This window comes from Nomascus leucogenys, chromosome 9, assembly GCF_006542625.1.
Source record: "Nomascus leucogenys isolate Asia chromosome 9, Asia_NLE_v1, whole genome shotgun sequence".
NCBI classification, from domain to species: domain Eukaryota; kingdom Metazoa; phylum Chordata; class Mammalia; order Primates; family Hylobatidae; genus Nomascus; species Nomascus leucogenys.
Genome location: NC_044389.1, coordinates 80,877,987 through 80,897,083, shown reverse-complemented (window position 1 = coordinate 80,897,083; position 19,097 = coordinate 80,877,987). Strand labels below are relative to the sequence as shown.

The 19,097-nt window shown below is 43.6% G+C and overlaps 1 protein-coding gene across 2 annotated transcripts in view; it reads left to right on the top strand.

The window, feature by feature from the left end:
- Positions 1-11,616, top strand: part of TSPAN5 (tetraspanin 5) — a 179,473-nt gene extending 167,857 nt beyond the window's left edge. For both annotated transcript variants that reach the window (XM_030819155.1, XM_030819154.1), the window contains 4 exons: positions 3,477-3,602; positions 5,836-5,883; positions 5,991-6,107; positions 9,433-11,616. In XM_030819155.1, the coding sequence (XP_030675015.1) occupies positions 3,477-3,602; positions 5,836-5,883; positions 5,991-6,107; positions 9,433-9,498 (357 nt within the window). In that variant the 3' untranslated portion in view covers positions 9,499-11,616. The remainder of the gene's footprint in view (positions 1-3,476; positions 3,603-5,835; positions 5,884-5,990; positions 6,108-9,432) is intronic.
- The last annotated feature ends 7,481 nt before the right edge of the window (positions 11,617-19,097 follow it).

Genomic DNA, 19,097 nt, shown 5'->3' with positions numbered 1-19,097 from the left:
TGAAAGTTCTCTAAACAATGACCCCGGTGAATATCCCTCCTGGTTTCTGCATCTGCCAGCTGGAAACTACCCGACTATTCTGCATGGGTGTTTGTTTGTTTGTTTATTATTTTCCGACTTGCTCTGTGATGTACAGGATTTGTATTCTAAATGGAAATGTCCTATTTTCACTTGTTTCAACTTCTGTTAAGTTAGAGGAACAAAGAAGAAAACACTTGAGCAAAAAGTTCTGATCATGGCTGTCCTTTCCTGTTTGCATTTGAGGAACTTTTTTTTGCTCCAGGTTTAAAGTTTTATTTGGTTATTAAATATGGATTCTTTCTTATCCCTTGGCCCCTTTTTTGGTATTCCTTGATATTTCACAGCTCATAATAATCTACTTATCAACAGAATAATTTGCCACAAAGTTCCTAAAATGTGCCTATCCAAATACTATTATTGCACATGCAGTTAAAAGCAAAAGCTTAGAAACTCCTAAGTCCTAGTGGCTTCTAACAAGTGAAGAATCTGCGCGGTGGAATCCAGGCCACTCCCTCCGATCCCTGAGCATTGGAGTCCAGGCCACTCCCTCCGGTCTCTGAGCATGCCTGTGAAATGGCTCTTTCAGTGCCAGCAAAGCAGCAGATGTCCCGTTTCACTCAGAATGCAAGGGACCAAAAGACACAGGTCTAGTGCCAAAATCTGATAAGGGACCCTGGACTCACAGGACCTTGACCTATTTCCCCAATAGTAAAATGGAAATAATATTAGCTACTGTCTAACTCACAGGGATATTGCGACACTAATGAGACATACATGTTTTTATATTAGGCTAAGGCGTTAGGGTTCCTACAAACTTGCAGGTCTTTATATACCTGCACTGAAAAGTCGGGTAGGCTGAGCTTGGACTTAGATAGACAGCGGTGTCTGTGGCATTCATGTATATGGCAGGACCAGAGGGCAAGCAGAAGCCCAGTGAACGGTAGCCTTCTTGGGGTTGGACAGTTTTCTGCCTGTGATGAAGAGAGGCAGCAGCCATGTCGACACTCGTTATGAGGGAGGCCACCCCCTTCCTTAGGCACTCAGGACTAAGCTGGGTTATGTGGTTTTGTTCAGTGGCAGCAACATTTCGTCCTGGAGTAAGCTGTACCTTAAGTGGGAAATTAAGCCCTGATTCATGTCCTCAGCTGACTTCACTGTTTTATTAGGTCCTAATGGGTGCAGGCATTATTCCTAATAATCCCTTTCCAGGCATTATTCCTGACTGGTTTGCATGACACATTGATGGAGCTTTGTGGACACACCTCGAAATGCACGACTCAAGCTCTGGAAGGACCACGTTGTCTTGGAGTGCTGTGTGCCTTATATGGAAATACTACAGTTTCATGTGATTTTCTTTTCGCATCATGGAATGTAATGTTTAGAAATAGCTATTGGAAAGTCTTCAAATGGTTGAGGCTTGATATTTATTTAACTCAGGGAAGGAGAGAAAGTGCATCCCAGGGAAGTGAGGAAGGGGCTTATGTGGTAGCCTGTGACTCAGGCCCCATTTAAGAACCACTGAATTTAACTGCTTGTTTATTATATTTTAATTGGAAGACTGACTTTTTAAACTTGAAAATGTAGAACACGTGCACTTGTTTTTAAACAAATTCAGAGTAGAAACAAATATCATGAAAAGTTAACCTCTAAAATTTTTGGTGGTGATGGATATATCAACTATATATCCATTGACTGTGGTGATGTTTTTGTGACATATACAGATGTCAAAATTTATCAAATTGTATACTTTAAAATGTGCAATTTATTGTATGTCAGTTATACCTCCATTATTGGTGGGATCTGGCCAGCAGCCTGCAATGCAACAGGGCTCTCTCTGTTCCCAGGCATGTCGGCAGGTCGAGAAATAATAGACACATACAAGATAGTGAAAGCTGGGTCCAGGGGGGTCACCGCCTTCTGATCCAGCAGTGCCAACAATGCACTGGATATACCAGAATTTATTATTAAGTTTAGTGAGGGCAGGGGTAGGTTAGTGAGGGATTTAGGATCATTTGATTATGAGGTGAGATGGGCACATGGGTATGAAGTAATTCTTTAACATAACATCTGTATGCAGAAGTACAGTATACAGGGATAAGAATTTACAATATAGTGTGTGCATCAGTAATTTCTAACAGAGCCTTAAAACAGAAACACAGTCTTTCCATAACCTATGATTAGCAAGATATTAATCAGCAATAACAGTTGCAACAAAAGCCGGTTACAAACAATCCATAGAAATGGGATTGAAGCTAGACAACCAGTTAGACCAGAAATTCTCAGAAGGGAGTATGCCTTAACCCTAAAGAGATCTAGAAGAGCCATGGCAAGATGAGGGCGTTTATAGCCCTATCTTATCCGTATGGACAGGTGCCCCCCATGCATCCGTTTATAGGCTCTCCACAAGGGTCACATTCTATTCCCAGAGCTGTGAACATCTGCTTTTCTGGGATAGGAATCTTGGTGATGTGAAACCTCCCTGACTGCACATCCATTCATAGGCTCCCTGCAGGGGGAAGCACATCACGCGCTGTTGGCTCATTCTGGCAGTCCAACCTGGCATTGTCTTTACACAATTCTGCATGCAATGTTGTATTTACAATAATCAGGAGCATTTCATCTTTTATTCCGTAGCAATAGTTTCAGGGGGTCTCCCTGCACTCCATAAAACAAAACAGATCTTTAAAAAACTATTAGAATGGGCCGGGCACGGTGGCTCACGCTTGTAATCCCAGCACTTTGGGAGGCCGAGGCGGGCGGATCACAAGGTCAGGAGATCGAGACCACGGTGAAACCCCGTCTCTACTAAAAACTACAAAAAAATTAGCCGGGCGTGTTGGCGGGCTCCTGTAGTCCCACCTACTCGGAGAGGCTGAGGCAGGAGAATGGCGTGAACCCGGGAGGCGGAGCTTGCAGTGAGCCGAGATTGCGCCACTGCACTCCAGCCTGGGCGACAGAGCGAGACTCCGTCTCAAAAAAAAAAAAAAAAAAAAAAAAACTATTAGAATGGAGAGATCAAAACTTTGAAAAAGTAAGCCTATAGGTAGCCCACCCATAACCCCAGTTGCCTCCTTCAGTCACTACCACTGTTGTTCGTGTCTTATTTACCCTTCTAGAATGTTCTTGTTTCTCCTTCTAGAATGACGTGCCCAAGCCAAACAGATCTTGTTCTAACTGAGCCCTGCTGTACAGCTGCTCTGCCCTTCTTCCACCTAACACCACAGGTCTCATCAGTTGTTTAAATCACGTGCCAACACATCCCTACAAACCTTCAGCCCTAATTAATTGGGAAGATTTTATATGGGCCATTTAGGTTCAGTTTGGCTTAAAAATAAAGTCTGGGACAGAAAAGAAGGTCAGAGCTGGCAGAAGCTGGGTGTCGTTCGGCAGATGTGAGTGTAGGTGCCTGCTTGCCTCCGAGTTGGGATGTTCTAATTCTTTCCTGTTTGCTCTAGTGGCAGTGCTGTGGGGCTTTTGGAGCTGATGATTGGAACCTAAATATTTACTTCAATTGCACAGATTCCAATGCAAGTCGAGAGCGATGTGGCGTTCCATTCTCCTGCTGCACTAAAGATCCCGCAGTAAGTGAATGCCAGCGAACTATTGGCCTACTCTGTACATCATGCCGAGAGTGTGCATGGGACGAGCAGAGTGATTTTTTGGTTGAAACCTCTTCTTACCTGGTTACTCCTATTTGTAGCTCCTGTAGGGGGTATAGTGCTCAAATCTTCCTAGTAGGAGTAATAATTGCTGGCATTAATTTAGCAGTGTGTGCTGGTTCCTATTCTAAGCCTTTATGTGCGTTGGCTCATTTAAGTTGGGCACATTCCTACTGGCAGATACCACCATTACCCTCCCTTTTCAGGGGAAGAAATCAAGGCACATGAGGTGTAAGTGACTTTCCCAAGCTTGCACTGCTAGCAGGCAATGGAGTGGAATATGAGACCCAGGCAACCTGCCTGTATCATCTGTTAGCCTTTCTTTATGGGAAGGGCAGGCTCATATGAGAGCTCTCTGCATTGGTTTGGGGTTAGTAACCCTTTTCTTTTTGGCTTAGTTCTAGGGGAACTATTAGGAGTAGGAGGGAGAGTTCGAGACAAGATAGGGCTGGACTGCTGTGTAGGAAGACCACAGCTACCCAGACTCCTGAATGCCATCATGACTACAGTCATGCAGTTTGCATTTTATTATAAAAAAGAATAAAATATAAAATCTATTTATAAATCACTCACTTTTGCCACAGGTTTGATTATATTTTGGGTCAAATCATGCCTGATATATAGAATGACTTAAAATGCAATTCTTAAGCCAGGCATAGTAGTTCACACCTGTAATCCCAGCACTTTGGCAGTCTGAGGTGGGAGGATCCCTTGAGCCCAGCAGTTAAAGACCAGCCTGAGCAACATAGTGAGACCCCATCTCTACAAAAAAATTTAAAAATTAGCCATGTGTGGTGGCACACACCTGTGGTCCATCTACTCTGGAGGCTGAAACAGGAGGATCACTTGAGCCCAGGAGTTTGAGGCTGCAGTGAGCCATGATCATGCCACTGCCCTCCATCCTGGTGACAGAGTGAGACCACATTTCTTTAATAAAAAAAAAAAAAGGTAACTGTCTAGTGTTAGAATGACAAACATGAGAGGTTATTCCACACATCTCTGTGTGCTCCTAACTGCAGAGCCCTTCTGGGACTCCTCAACTGTTTCTGGCCCTGCAGTCTCCAGATGTACTCCCCAAGGCTCGCCCTTAACCCCCAGAAGCAGAGCCGAGTGGGTGCTGATGAGCTCGGTGGGGATGCTCCTTCTTACGGTAGAGGCTGTGGGGCTCTTAAAAGGAGCTATGGTCTTGGAGTGGAAAAGCAGAACTTCCCTGCAGGCTGCCCCCAGGGGACCACCTCAGCTGTTTCTCTTGGTCTGAAAGAGGAGACAAAGTCACTAAGGACTGTGCTGCCCCGCCAGCTGCCCTTCCCACCAGCTCATACCTCCTCTCCCTTCTGAGGAGAGCCACATGGCAGCAGAGTGCCCACTTAGAGCTTGAGGGGGGCTCATCCTGGTGGCCTTGCACTGGCCAGCGGGTGCCACACAGTGCGCCTCCTGTCGCCAGTTCCTGTCCCACATGAACACTCCCTTGGGAGAATTCTATATTCTCAGAGGCATTAATGCTTCCCCTTTCACCTACAGATCCTCTGGGCAGAGCTAGCTCATTCCTTGCGCTCTAAGCTAATAAAATCTGCCCCACACCCCACAGAGGAGGAAAATAAACAACCCGAAAAAGTGGAGCCATGTTTCTGATCAGACCCTGTGAGACGTCAGGTTGTCCGTGTGATTATGTGGTCGAGGCATTGTTTTGTTTTTTAATTATTAAAAGCTCATTGATAAACCATCTAAGTAACATAGAAGTACATAGATTAAAAAGTAGCAGTCCATCCAAAAGAGGATACATGAAGATTTACTGTGTCCTTTAAGTTATGTTTTTTATCTGTGTCTCCAGTTCCCTAAATCCCATAAGCTTCTTGAGGTTGGCACCACTTTGAATCTTGAGCCTCCTGTGTGATAGACTTGCTGTCTTTTCTGATATTCCCCAAGCCTTAGTTTTCCTTATTTGTAAAATAGGGCACATTTTAATACCTCCTTCTGAAGATTGTCACAGTAATGACGTGGGATCATGTATATAAAGTGTTTAACACAGTGCTGCAGTCTTTGTGCCCAGATACACATTTTATTACTAATGCGGAACAGAAGTCTTCTGCTGATTTACAGGTGGGCTTTCTGTCTAATGAGTAAATTTCACTTTTCTCTTTCCTTTCTTCACCAGGAAGATGTCATCAACACTCAGTGTGGCTATGATGCCAGGCAAAAACCAGTAAGTGGAATCTCATGTTGTAGCTTAGCACAAAGGGTGTTGGAGGAGCTTTGGCCTGTACCTGGTGCTCTATCTGTGACAATGTGCTCTCCTCTTCCCTTGTGAAGGAAGTTGACCAGCAGATTGTAATCTACACGAAAGGCTGTGTGCCCCAGTTTGAGAAGTGGTTGCAGGACAATTTAACCATCGTTGCTGGTATTTTCATAGGCATTGCATTGCTGCAGGTAAGATAAGGGTCCTTGATGGATATCACAGGGAAATAATGCCCTGGGAGAGCCCTTGCCAGGATCGGAGCTTTGCTTAAAAACCTTGGTTGTCATAGTTTTTAAGACAAATTGGAGGGCTGAGGAACAGACCTAAACGATTTGGTTTGTGTTTTATTTATGTATTTATTTATTTTATTAATTTTTTTTTGAGACGGAGTCTTGCTCTGTCGCCCAGGCTGGAGTGCAGTGGCGCGATCTTGGCTCACTGCAAGCTCCGCCCCCCAGGTTCACGCCATTCTCCTGCCTCAGCCTCCGGAGTAGCTGGGACTACAGGCGCCCACCACCACGCCCAGCTAATTTTTTTGTGTTTTTAGTAGAGACGGGGTTTCACCATGTTAGCCAGGATGGTCTCGATCTCCTGACCTAGTGATCTGCCTGCCTCGGCCTCCCAGAGTGCTGGGATTACAGGCGTGAGCCACCGTGCCCGGCCTGGTTTGTGTTTTATTAAAGCTCTGTCTGAGTTTAGATGCTACTATCATGAAATACTTTAGGAAACCTTGTCTTTTGCTAAGATGGAGACATTAATTAGATCAGTAGTTGCCTGCTGGCATTCCGTCATTTACATGTGCTCAATAATACTGCATTGTAGCAACTGAGTCAAACATGCATAGTTAGAAGTAGAACTCAGTGGTGACGTTAAGGTTTTGGGAAGTTTCACAGAGGTGTCATAACACTTTCTCTCCCTAAACTACCTTGCCAAAGTGCTAGTGAAGAAAGGGAGCACCCACTTTTCCTCCTGGCCAGTCTTAAGAGCTGGACTCTTCATGTTGTTGGTGTGATACTTTCCTAAGAGCACATAGTTGAAACAAATTAAAGAAGACCTAAGTAAATATAAAGATATCCTTGTTCACAATTGCAAAACTTCATATTATTAAGGTAACAACACTCGTCAAGTTGATCTACAGATTCAGTGTAATCCCTATCAAAATTGTAACCACTTTTTAGCAAAAATGGACAAGCTGATCCTAAAATTCATATGGAAAAGCAAGGAACCCATAATAGCCAAAACAAATTTGCAAAAGTAAAACAAAGTTGGAGAATTCACACTACCCAATTCAAAACTTAGTACAAACATGTACTAAACATAGTAATCAACATAGTGTGTACTTGAGTAAGATTAGCCATATAGAGACGTGGAATAAAATTGAAAAATCAAGAAATAAAACCAGGCCAGGTGTGGTAGCTCATGGATGTAATTCCAGCACTTTGAGAGGCCAAGGCAGGGGGATGGCTTGAGCCCAGGAGTTCAAGACCAGCCTGAGCAACATAGCAAGACCTTGTCTCTACAAAAAGTAAAAATAAAAAAATTAGCCAAATGTAGTGGCACATGCCTGTGGTCCTAGCTCCCCAGCAGGCAGAGGTGGGAGGATTGCTTGAGCCCAGAAGGTTGAAGCTGCAGTGAGTCGTGATTATGCAACTGCACTGTAACCTGGGTGACAGAGCAAGACTCTGTCTAAAAAAAAATAAGAACAAATAATATATAATTAAAAAGAAGAAATAAGGCCGGGTGCAGTGGCTCATGCCTGTAATTCCAAAACTTTGGGAGGTTGAGTCAGGTGGATCACTTGAGCTCAGGAGTTCCAAAACAGCCTGGGAAACATGACAAAACACTGTTTCTAAAAAATACACAAAAGTTAGCTGGGCATGATGGTGCATGCCTGTGGTCCCACCTACTTGTGGGGCTGAGGAGGGAGGATCACTTGAGCCTGGGAGGTTGCAGTGAGCTGAGATCGCGCCATTACACTCCAGCCTGGGTGACAGAGCAAGATCCTGTCTCAAAAATAAAAAATAAAAAGGAAGAAGAAATAAGCTCGTACGTGTATGGTCAGTTGATTTTTGACAAGGGAACCAAAACCATTCAATAGGGAAAGAGCAGTCATTTCAACAAATGGTACTGGGAAAACTGGATATGCAAAATAATGAGTTTAGACTAACTCACACCATATATAAAAATTAACTCAAAATAAAGCAAAGACCTAAATATAAGAGCCAACGCTATAGAACTCCAGAAGAAAACATAGGCATAAATATTTGTGACTTTGGATTAAGCAGTGTCTTCTTAGATATGACATCAAAAGCATAAGCAATGAAACAAATGTAAATAAATTGGACTTCAAAATTTAAAACTGTGCCGAAAATGATACCATCAAGAAAGTGAAAAGATAACTCCTAGTATCTAGAAAATAAAAGAATTTTTAAAACTTAATAAAAAAACAAATAACTTAAAAATGGGCAGCCAGGCGTGGTGACTTGTCCCTGTAATCCCAGCTACTTGGGAAGCAGAGGCAGGAGGCTGCACTGAGCTGTGATCACGCCGCTGTACTCCAGCCTAGGCAACAGAGCAAAACCCGGTCTCTTAAATTATTAAAAAACAAACAAACAAACAAACAAAACGGGCAGAGGATCTGAACAGACATTTCTCTAAAGATTAAAATGGCTGATAAGCACGTGAAAAGATGCCAACATCAGTAGTCATTAAGGAAATGCAATTCAAAGCCACATACTTCATACTCGTTAAAGTGGTTAGAATAAAAAAGATGGACAATAACAAGTATTGGCAAGGATGTGGAGAAAATGAAACCCTCATATGTTGCTGATGGAAATGAAAATGTTGCAACCTCTTTGGGAAACAATTTAGCAGTTTCTCAAAGGTTAAATATAGTGCTACCATCTAGAAGTGTACCCAAAAGAATTGAGAACGTGTTTACCCAAAAACTTGTATGCTCATGTTCATAGCAGAATTACTCATAATTGCCAAAATGTGAGAGCAATGCAAATACCCATCAACTGAGGAGTAGATAAACAGAATGGGGCATATCATGCCATGGAATATCATTCAGCCATCAAAAGGAATAAATTAATAGTACATGTATATGAACCTTGAAAATATTTTGCTACATGAAAAAGATAGTCACAAAAGCCCAATATTATATGATTCCCTTGATATGAAATGTCCAGAAGAGGCAAATCCACGGAGGCAGGAAGTAGAATAGTGGTTGCCAGGTCTGTAGGGATGGTGGGATGGGAATGACTGCTCACAGGTGCAGGGTTTCTTTTTGGGGTAATGAAATGTTCTGTGATTAGATAATGGTGATAGTTGCATAGCTTTGTGAATATACTAAAAGCCACTGAATTATACCATTACAAGGATGCTTTTTACCACATATGAAATACATCTTAAATTTCAAAAATCAACGATTTTAAAAAAATGGGACACAGTGGCCAGGGAAAAAAGTTATGGGTGTCAGTTCACTGTTTGACTCACATTTTCTTCCTTTCTCAGATTTTTGGGATATGCCTGGCCCAGAATTTGGTTAGCGATATCGAAGCTGTCAGGGCAAGCTGGTAGAGTCCCTGCAACCGCTGCTGCAAGACACTGGACAGACCCAGCTTTCGGGACCCTCCCGCGTGCGGAACTGATCTTCAGGCTGCACGGACCTAATCACAGATGCAGCCTGCAGTCTCGCCTAATGGAGCTGCCATTAGGGGAGTGTAAAACTGGGAAATGCTGCTCACTGACAGAATTAAAAAAAAAAAATAATAACCAGTATGAAAGTCATTGTGCCGTGAATCTCTACTGTAGCCATGAATTTATGGACGGTTGGATGCTTACCAAAAAAAGAAAAAAGGGAGGGTGGGGGACCCAGATGTACTTGAATGTGCAGAAAATACAGTCTTGTCCTCGTCTTCCATAATTGGAGGGCTGGGAGAGGCAGCTTTGCTCTTCGCCACACCTTGGACGGACCACCTTCTGTACCATGGCCTGAAGGAGTGCATCTCTTCAAAGACTCAGCCCCTTACCTGGGAGGGCAGTGGTTTGTCGGCATCCCTCCACATACATTTTAGGAAACACTTGCAACTCTCATCTGAAGAAGAAAACAACTCGTCTTTGGGTTCAGATTTTGTGATGGTATTCAGCAAGTCACTTGGGCGAGCACACTTGGTCTATCCTGGAAAGTCTCCTTATAAGAGAAGTTGTGTATTTCATGTGTACCGAGCAAGGGCATCGGAAGACTTCATGAGGCTGTATTTTAACAGGACTGATCTTTTTTCTAAGTAGGGCTGAGCTTTGTTTATCAGTGAAATTCAAGGAGAAAATGAGGTTAATGAAGAGGTATCAGTTAAATACCCCCTTCTTCTCACCCTGCCAAAATTAGCAGTTGGATTTTTGGAAACTGGAATACTCTGGGTCATTTTGTTTTGTATGTTTGTTGTTTTTCGTCTTCCAAAGGTGAAAGCTGTGATATGGTTCCACTTAAATTTTAGTGTTTTCTTACTCAGCTCAAGCATTAATTTTTGATTAAGTCTTAACCTGCATGACCTGTGAATCTGAATCCATCATCTCCCTTTCCTGCCAGCTTTTCTACAAACATTGAAATATGTTATTTGGTCAGCACTTATTTCCTAGGTTCACAGCCTTGGGAGGTTGTGGCATGTCCTCCCATCCAAATGCTTCCCTGGTCTCGATGATCTCTTCCAGAGTCAATCTGAGTGGCCTCTTCTGCACCCTCCCCTTCTTTCTCTTTGAATGGAATTAAACCCAATTTTGAAACAACATTGACCCAGTCAAAAGCTTCTAATGGTTTCTTTTTCTTCCTCCAGTTTTAGTTTGCTTTTGTTAAAAAAAGAAAATAGTGCATGGCCATAGCTCCTTCAGTTCTCATTGCAGACTAACCATCAGGATGGTATCAAAGCACAAATACTTTGGAGGGGAATGCGTTGAACTGGGGCAAGTACTCTGTAACACAAAGTGGGAAACCACTTCCTGGTGCTGCCGCTCCTGCCCCCCACTTTAGGTGGGAGGGACGAGTTTTGCCCTCTAGATTTTAATCCAGCTGGTGTCCACCGGATGTTGCCCTCCTGGGGAGCAGATATCAGTCTGTGGAACGCTGGGAAAACCACAGGCACATTTTTCAGTGCGGACAGATTTGCCAGCACATAACTGGGTAGCCAGCTAGCATACTTTGTGGAAATTAAGCGAGGTTTTCCATTTCAGCCCCGTGTTGCATGGTGGTGGCTGATGAATGTGTCAGTCTGCTCAGAGAAAGGACAGAAAGGAAATTATTTTCAAAACTGTGTTCACTGTTTGGGTGTGTGTATGGCTCTGCATGTGTGTGTTTTTGTCTCTGTATAGGTAGAGGTGTTCACGTCTTACTCTGACTGTAAGGTTGTCTCACTTCATCTCTGCCCCCACCACAGTTGCCATTTTGTAATGTCCTTCCAACATGGAGAAGACACGAGCTCTCCAGTTGGCATCGTTTGTCTTTTTTGTTGATTGCCTCATTCTCCAGTGAACTCCATCTGCCCAGCTGATTCAGAATCAGGCAAGATCCCTGCCCTTTGGCACATCCACTGAAAGGCCAAACAGCCAAGTCCGAGTGAGTTTTAAATATTAATCACCCTTTATTTTTTACACTTGAGAGTGATTGTAATAAAGGCTGTCATTAATAAACTTGGTTCTACCTTACATGGAGTTGCGTCTTTCTTCATTACTTCTTTCTTGAAACTGTGAAATTTTCGAATCCAGTGCTTCTCAAACTTTAGCAGGTGTCAGAATCACTGGGAGGACTTGTTAAAACACATGAATGCATTTGCTCCATGCCCATAATTTCTAAATTAGTAGGTCTGGGATGGGGCTGGAGAATTTGTATTCTGATAAGATCGTAGGTGATGCTGTTTGCGGCTTGTTTGGGAACTACACTTTGAGAAGCATTGCTCTGATCCATTTTTCTAGGAGGGGAAACAGAAAGGTAAGATTTTGTAGTTGGGAAGGGAAAGGTTCCTTTGTACTTAGAAATGCTGACTGACAAGACACAGAGGCCAGAGCCTCGTATGTAGGAAATCCCTGCCCATGAGGTCATCTGCTGGTTACAATCACTTGGGGAACATGTGAAATACAGATTCCCCAGACCTTACTTACCCCTAGCAGTTCTGGAGTGGAAGACAGGGTATCTATGTTTTAAAAGCTCCCTTGAAAATTTAATGCCTGGTAGGATTTATGACTTATGGGCTTAGATAAATTTTGATAATATTCACAACCTTTTTTATAAGAAAATAATTTCTCACAGTCCTTTGGAGCTGGAATCCTAAAAACCCATTAGAGAAACGTCAGCTTAAATGTCTTTCATTGTGAATTATCACTGCAGAAGAAGACTTCCGTCGTTAGAACTGATTAAAGACTTTTTTCAAAGATCAAATGAAAACAAATTTTAAGGTTCATACAGCACACTTAGATCCTGACATCATAGTGTCAGACTTGTTCAAGGAACATTTTGCCTCATTTCTCGGATATTTGAAACAACAATGTTATTTTCATTTTAAGGAAATTTATCAGTGATGATTGGAGATGGCCAATCCCTGCTTCTTGAGTTTACATTGTCTACATTGGCCCTCTTTGCTTGTTGCAAACTATAAGCCAACAAAGGAAAACAAAAATGACAGCTCAGAAATAAAAGGATGCTTTTGTCTATAAAACTCAAAAACTTGGAGGAAGTTTCTTCAGTGTGTAGAAGGTAGACTTTAGGGGAAGCTTATTAAATTTCTCTTTATTTCTGTTGTTGGACTGGTTACCACTAACATCATTGCTTCTATAATTTAAAAATACACAGTTTTTAAACATGAACTCAGGAATTAAGAATTTTGCATCGTGAAGTACTTAAAGGAGTGCATTTCCTTTGTTCTTCCTCTTCCTTCTCCCAGGGAATAATAAACCTGGACTTTTCTTTCAGCCTTCCTACCACAGGTCCCAGTTGTCCTTTCCTCAAGGGGATCCTTAAAGTGTCTCTCAGAGGTTTCTTACGCAAAGTGATAATTCATTTCCCTGTGTTTGTGTGGGCAGGAATGGAGTGATTTTGCAGTTTCGTCTGTTTCCGGCTGGCTTGGACAGGCGCCCTGGGAAGCCTGTGGGCTGAACAATGAGGAGCTGGAGCCCGGTGACCTGGCAGGCCACCCCAACTCTCTTTGTCATTTATTCCACGAAGCTCTCCTTCTCTAGGGAAATCCTGTTTAGACCTCCAATGAAGAACTGGGAAGCCCTCCATAAACGCTGGCCAGCAGGGTTTCATGGCCAGAGCTCTCTCCAGTGAGGCCATGGGGCTGCTTCTAGGTGCTGCCCGCTTCTGGAGTGAGAAGCCTAGTCTTTGAGTGAGGAGGAAAGCACAGCATTTGCCTGAAAAATACATTAACATTGGCTTTACCATGATGACACAATAAAATCCATAGAAAATCTACACATGATAACAGACAAGGCAGTCAGATGGGGGTGGGGGGGGTGGGTAGGGGCAGGGAGCAGGGCAGAGAAGCCAAACTGAACTTGGAGCAAAGCCACCCTTAGACTCACCCGAGCCTTTTTGTTTGGAGGGGTTTGCCACAAAAAGTTTATAAAATTACAGTTTTAGGCCAGACAAGGTGGCTCACACCTGTAATCCCAGCACTTTGGGAGGCCAAAGCAGGAGGATTGCTTGAGGACAGGAGTTCGAGATTAGCCTGGGCAACATAGCAAGACCCCATGTCTTAAAAAAATGAAAAAAAAATTTTTTTAATTAGCTGGACCTGGCATCATGCACCTGTACTCCCAGCGACTCTGGAGGCTGGGGCAGGAGGACAGCTTGAGCCCAGGAGTGAAGTATGATCACACCACTGCACTCCATCCTGGTTGGCAGAGGAAGACCCTGTCTCTAACTTAATAAAAATAAAATTACAGTTTTTAGGACTTCTTGAGGGATTAAGTACAGCTTGATTTGGCGTTTTCATGCTGAGTGGTTCTCCTGTAAACTTGCCACTAGCGAGAGGAGGCTGATTTAGTCCCTTCCTGTTATGCATTAGCCGGGGCTAAACCTCTGGGGACCCACACTGGCCATTGTGATTTATTTCTCCACTTCTAGGAATTCCCAAGTAAAGTAAATCTAAGGGAAGAGCAGGCGAGTTCACGGGCTTTCACTGTAAATATGCCCCGAAAGGAAAGCAGTAGCAGGCTTCCCACGCTCTTGCCCCATACCGAACGCACGCTTGCACTCTCCATGGGGGAAAGCTACTTTTCAGATGTGGAGCCGACCGTCAGGTGCGGTGTCAGCTCTTGTATTTGCAGAACAACTCATTTGAATGGGAACGTTTTAATGGCCTGCCCTCTAGTGTCGACCGCGTAAAACCACTCCGGACTGGAGTTGGAATAGTTCAGGGATAAAAACACCGTATGTTCAGAGGCGCTTGTGCTTTGGAGAAACTTGAAGGTACACAGCTTATGTTGCCTGCTTAGGGCGGGTACATGTTTTATTTCCTTTACACGCTCCTGAAAATGGCAAGGCTTGTTTTGGAAAGATAAGAGAACAGGACGTTTTGCTCCCATCACCATCTATCCTGCTTGGGATCTTGCTGCTGGGGGTTTATCACGGCAGGATGGAGCTGGGCCCTGTCCTCCCACAAGTTTTCAAATGTGGTTTCTAGACAACGATGGTGACTGCCTAAAGCTGCTCATCTTCCAGGCAGAGTCACTGTCCTAAAGGTGTCCTCAGTGGGGCTGGGAGGACAATGCTCTGCACCCTCCCTCCCAGGGAACACCACCCTCTATTGGAACTTCAGAGGTTTTTGTGGCAAAAAGCCCCAGGACCCTGGTTTGCACTTCAATTCCTCTTCAAAATGAGCAACTTTCCAGAAACAAGGAATAGAACATCTTTACATTTCTTCTAAAACCACCAGTGTGTTACTTCTACACACTGTACTTAGAAATACACACATATATGCATACATACCACCAGTGTGAATCACCTGGATTTTGCTTTGGCTTGTCAGAAGTGTTTGAACAAAAACAACTCCATTGCAAATAGGACCTGGGTAAAATGAGGCTGAAACCTACTCGGCTATATTCCCAGATGGCTAGGCATTCTAAGTTACAGGATGAGATAGAAGGTTGGCACAAGACACAGGTCATAGACAGTTTGCAGTAAAGAAGCCCACAAAACCAAGATGGCGATGAGAGTGACCTCTGGTCGTCCTCACTGCTACACTCCCAGCAACGCCATGACAGTTTACAAATGCCACGGCAATGTCAGGAAGTTACCCTACATGGTCTAAAAAGGGGAGACATGACTAATCCACCCCTCATTTAGCACATCATCAAAAAATGACCATAAAAATGGGCAATTGGCAACCCTCAGGACTCCTCTGTCTATGGAGTAGCCATTCTTTTATTCCTTTATTTTGTTAATAAATTTGCTTTCACTTTATAGACTCACCCTGAGGATGGCTTGAGCCCAGGAGTTTGAGACCAGCCTGGGAAACATAGTGAGACTGTCTCCCTACAAAAAAAAGTTTTCTAATTGGTGGACATGGTGACACAAGCCTGTAATTCCAGCTAGGTTGGAGGCTGAGGTGGGAGGATTGCTTGAGCCTAGGAGATGGAGGCTGCAGTGAGCCATGATTGCACTGCTGCATTCCAGCCTGAGCAACAGAGCAAGATCCTGACTCAAACAAAAAAAATACATAAAAAAGAAAACAATCAGCTGGGTGCGGTGGCTCACGCCTGTAATCCCAGCACTTTGGGAGGCCTAGGCAGGCAGATCATGAGGTCAGGAGATCGACACCATCCTGGCTAACACGGTGAAACCCCGTCTCTACTAAAAATACAAAAAATTAGCCGGGTGTGGTGGCGGGCGCCTGTAGTCCCAGCTACTCCGGAGGCTGAGGCAGGAGAATGGCGTGAACCCGGGAGGCGGAGCTTGCAGTGAGCCAAGATCACGCCACTGCACTCAAGCCTGGGAGACAGAGTGAGACTCCATCTCAAAAAAACAAAAACAAAAAAGGAAAACAATCGACATTTTGTGGGACATTTTAAACATAAAGAATGCTTTATTATGATTAAGTCATGGTCTGCATTCTGTATTTATTTGAAGTAAATTATCTTAAATTCAACTTGTTGGAGTGATTCAAGTTTTATAAAGAAAATAGCCATATTTCCACACTTGTGCTGTCTTTAGTCTTGTTACTTTGCAACTGAATCAGCCCACTAGTTCTCTGGCTCCCTGTTGCAGGCTGGGTACTAGGGGTGAATATATCATCTATCCCTTGAAATAACAGGTCACATTTATTGACTAGAAGTTTACTGTGTTCCAGGCAGTGTGTTATAAGCACGCTGAGTAAGTTCCTGAGGAAATGTAAACTGATGGAGGGGAAAATCCCACACGTGGAAAATTTCCAATTCATCAAGAGCTAAACTGACATCTCTCAAAATGCAAGATGGTCTCAAGAAGGAAGAGAGGTTTGGTCTGGGACCCTGGGGAGTGTGGAAGGGGCCATAATAAAGCCTATGCTGCTGGGGAGGTTGGGAAGGGCCCAGAACCTGCAGACGAAAGAGTGGGGGAAAGCTCAGATAAGCAGCAAGGTCCGGTATAGAGAGTCTTGGAATTGTGGCCCAGTCCTTGGCATATACCAGGCGCTTGAAAGTTTGCTAAATGACAGCAGTGGTAATTGAGGTGATCAGTAACTACCTCATCCACAATGAACGTGTGTTAGTCTGTTCTCACGCTGCTAATAAAGACATACCCAAGACTGGGTAATTTATAAAGGAAAGAGGTTTAATGCACTCACAGTTCCACGTGGCTAAGGAGACCTCACAATCATGGCAGAAGGTGAATGAGGAGCAAAGTCACATCTTACATAGCAGCAGGCAAAAGAACTTGTGCAGGGGAACTCCCATTTATAAAACCATCAGATCTCATGAGACTTATTCATGACCAGGAGAACAGTATGGGAGAAACCACCCCCATGATTCAATTATCTCTACCTGGCACTGCCCTTGACCTATGGGGATTATTACAGTTCATGGTGAGATTTGGACAGGGACACAGCCAAACCGTATCAGAAGGTGACATGAAAAGTAGAATTTTTTTGTAAAATTGGACAGTGTAGGTACAAGCTCTGTGCTGTTAGGGTTGAAACCTAATCCCCACCACGATAGTATTAACAGGTGGGGCCTTTAGGAGGTGATGAGATCATGATTGCAGAGCCCTCATTAACGGAGTTAGTGCCCTTATAAAAGAGGCTTGTGGGAGCTCGTTTTCCCTCTTCCACCATGTGAGGACACAGCGAGAAGGAGGCAGTCTGCAACCCAGAAAAGAGCTGTTACTGGAATCCAGTTATGCTGACATCCTGATCTTAGACTTCCTAGCCTCCAGAACTGTGAGCAAATTTCTATTGTTTATAAATTACCCAGTTTACGGTATTTTGTTATAGTAACCTGAACAAACTATATTACCGGCTCTTTTCTCCATCTAGTTCTGCTGTTGCTGTGAAATTCTAGGACCTGGGAACTGGCAGGGAGGTCACTACATGTTGCAGTGGGAGGACATTGTATTAAAGTAGGCAGAGATTGGGGTAACTATCTTGTTCTTTTTTAGATTCAAGCCAGGCCCCTGCATTAGAGCAGCAGTTTCTCAGCCCTACATGCACATTAGAATCACCTGAGAGCATTAGAAAAGACAAAAAATGGCCAGGCATGGTGGCTCAAACCCATAATCCCAGCACTTTAGGAGGCCAAGGTGGGTGGATTACTTGAGGTCAGGAGTTGGAGACCAGCCTGGCCAACATGGTGAAACCTTGTCTCTATTAAAAATAGAAACAAAAATTTAGCCGGGCGTGGTGGCACAGGCCTCTAGTCCGAGCTACTAGAGAGGCTGAGGCAGGAGAATCGCTTGAACCTGGGAGGCAGTGTTTGAAGTGAGCTGAGATTGTGCCACTGCACTCCAGCCTGGGTGACAGAGCGAGACCCCGTTTCCAAAAAAAGAAAGAAAAGACAAAAAACATGTGCTCTCTTCCACACAGCTTCTAAAATTCCCAGGTGATTCTAACGTGCCCCCATGGTTTCTCAAATTCTATCGTGCACACAAATCATCTGGGTCTTAATGCAGGTCCTGATTCTGTAGGTCTTGAGTGAGGCTGAAGAATCCATGGTTCTAGCATGCTCCCAGGTGATACTGATGCTGTGGTCAGCAGACCACACTTTAAGAGGCAAGGACAATCTACAAGTAGGCCTCATTTAGAGCTGTGCAAAACTAATATCTTGTATTGATATTTTTTAGTGATACCTTTCCTAAAGCTACTAAGCTGAAATTTTCAGGTCTGGGAAGGAAAATACAGGTGACTCTAAATAGACATTAAGTATATGTTTGTTAAATACGTTTTATTCTGATTACAAAAGAAAAATCCCGGCCAGGCACAGTGGCTCACACCTGTAATCCCAGTACTTTGGGAGGCTGAGGTGAGAGGATCACTTGAGCCCAGGAGCTGGATACCAGCTGTATTAGGGTTCCCTAGAGGGACAGAACTAATAGGATGTAGATATATATGGGGAGTCTATTAAGTATTAACTCATATGATCACAAGGTCCCACAATAGGCCATCTGTAGGCTGAGGAGCAAGGAGAGCCAGTCCAAGTTCCAAAACCGAAGAACTTGGAGTCTGATGTTCAAGGGCAGGAAACATCCAGCAGGGGAGAAAGATGTAGGCTGGAAGGTTAGGGCAATCTCTCTTTTCACATTTTTCTGCCTGCTTATATTGTAGCCATGCTGGCAGCTGATCAGATGGTGCCTACCCAGATTGAGGGTGGGTCTGCCTTCCCAGCCCACTGACTCAAATGTTAATCTACTTTGGCAACACCCTCACAGACACACCCAGGATCAATATTTTGTATCCTTCAATCCAATCAAGTTGACACATAGTATTAACCATCACACTAGCCTAATGGACAAAGCAAGACTCTGTCTCAAAAAAATAAAAATAAAGAGAAATCTCAATGCAGAAAAAAAAACGAGTATTTTCACCATCTAGAGGTATACACTTGTAAAATATTACAGTGTGTCTTTCCATTGCTTTTTAAATTTGTTTTAAATTGTATAATCCTGTTCATACTGTTCTGTGGTCTGCTTTTTTAAAAATCGGGATTTTTCAGTGTCAGTG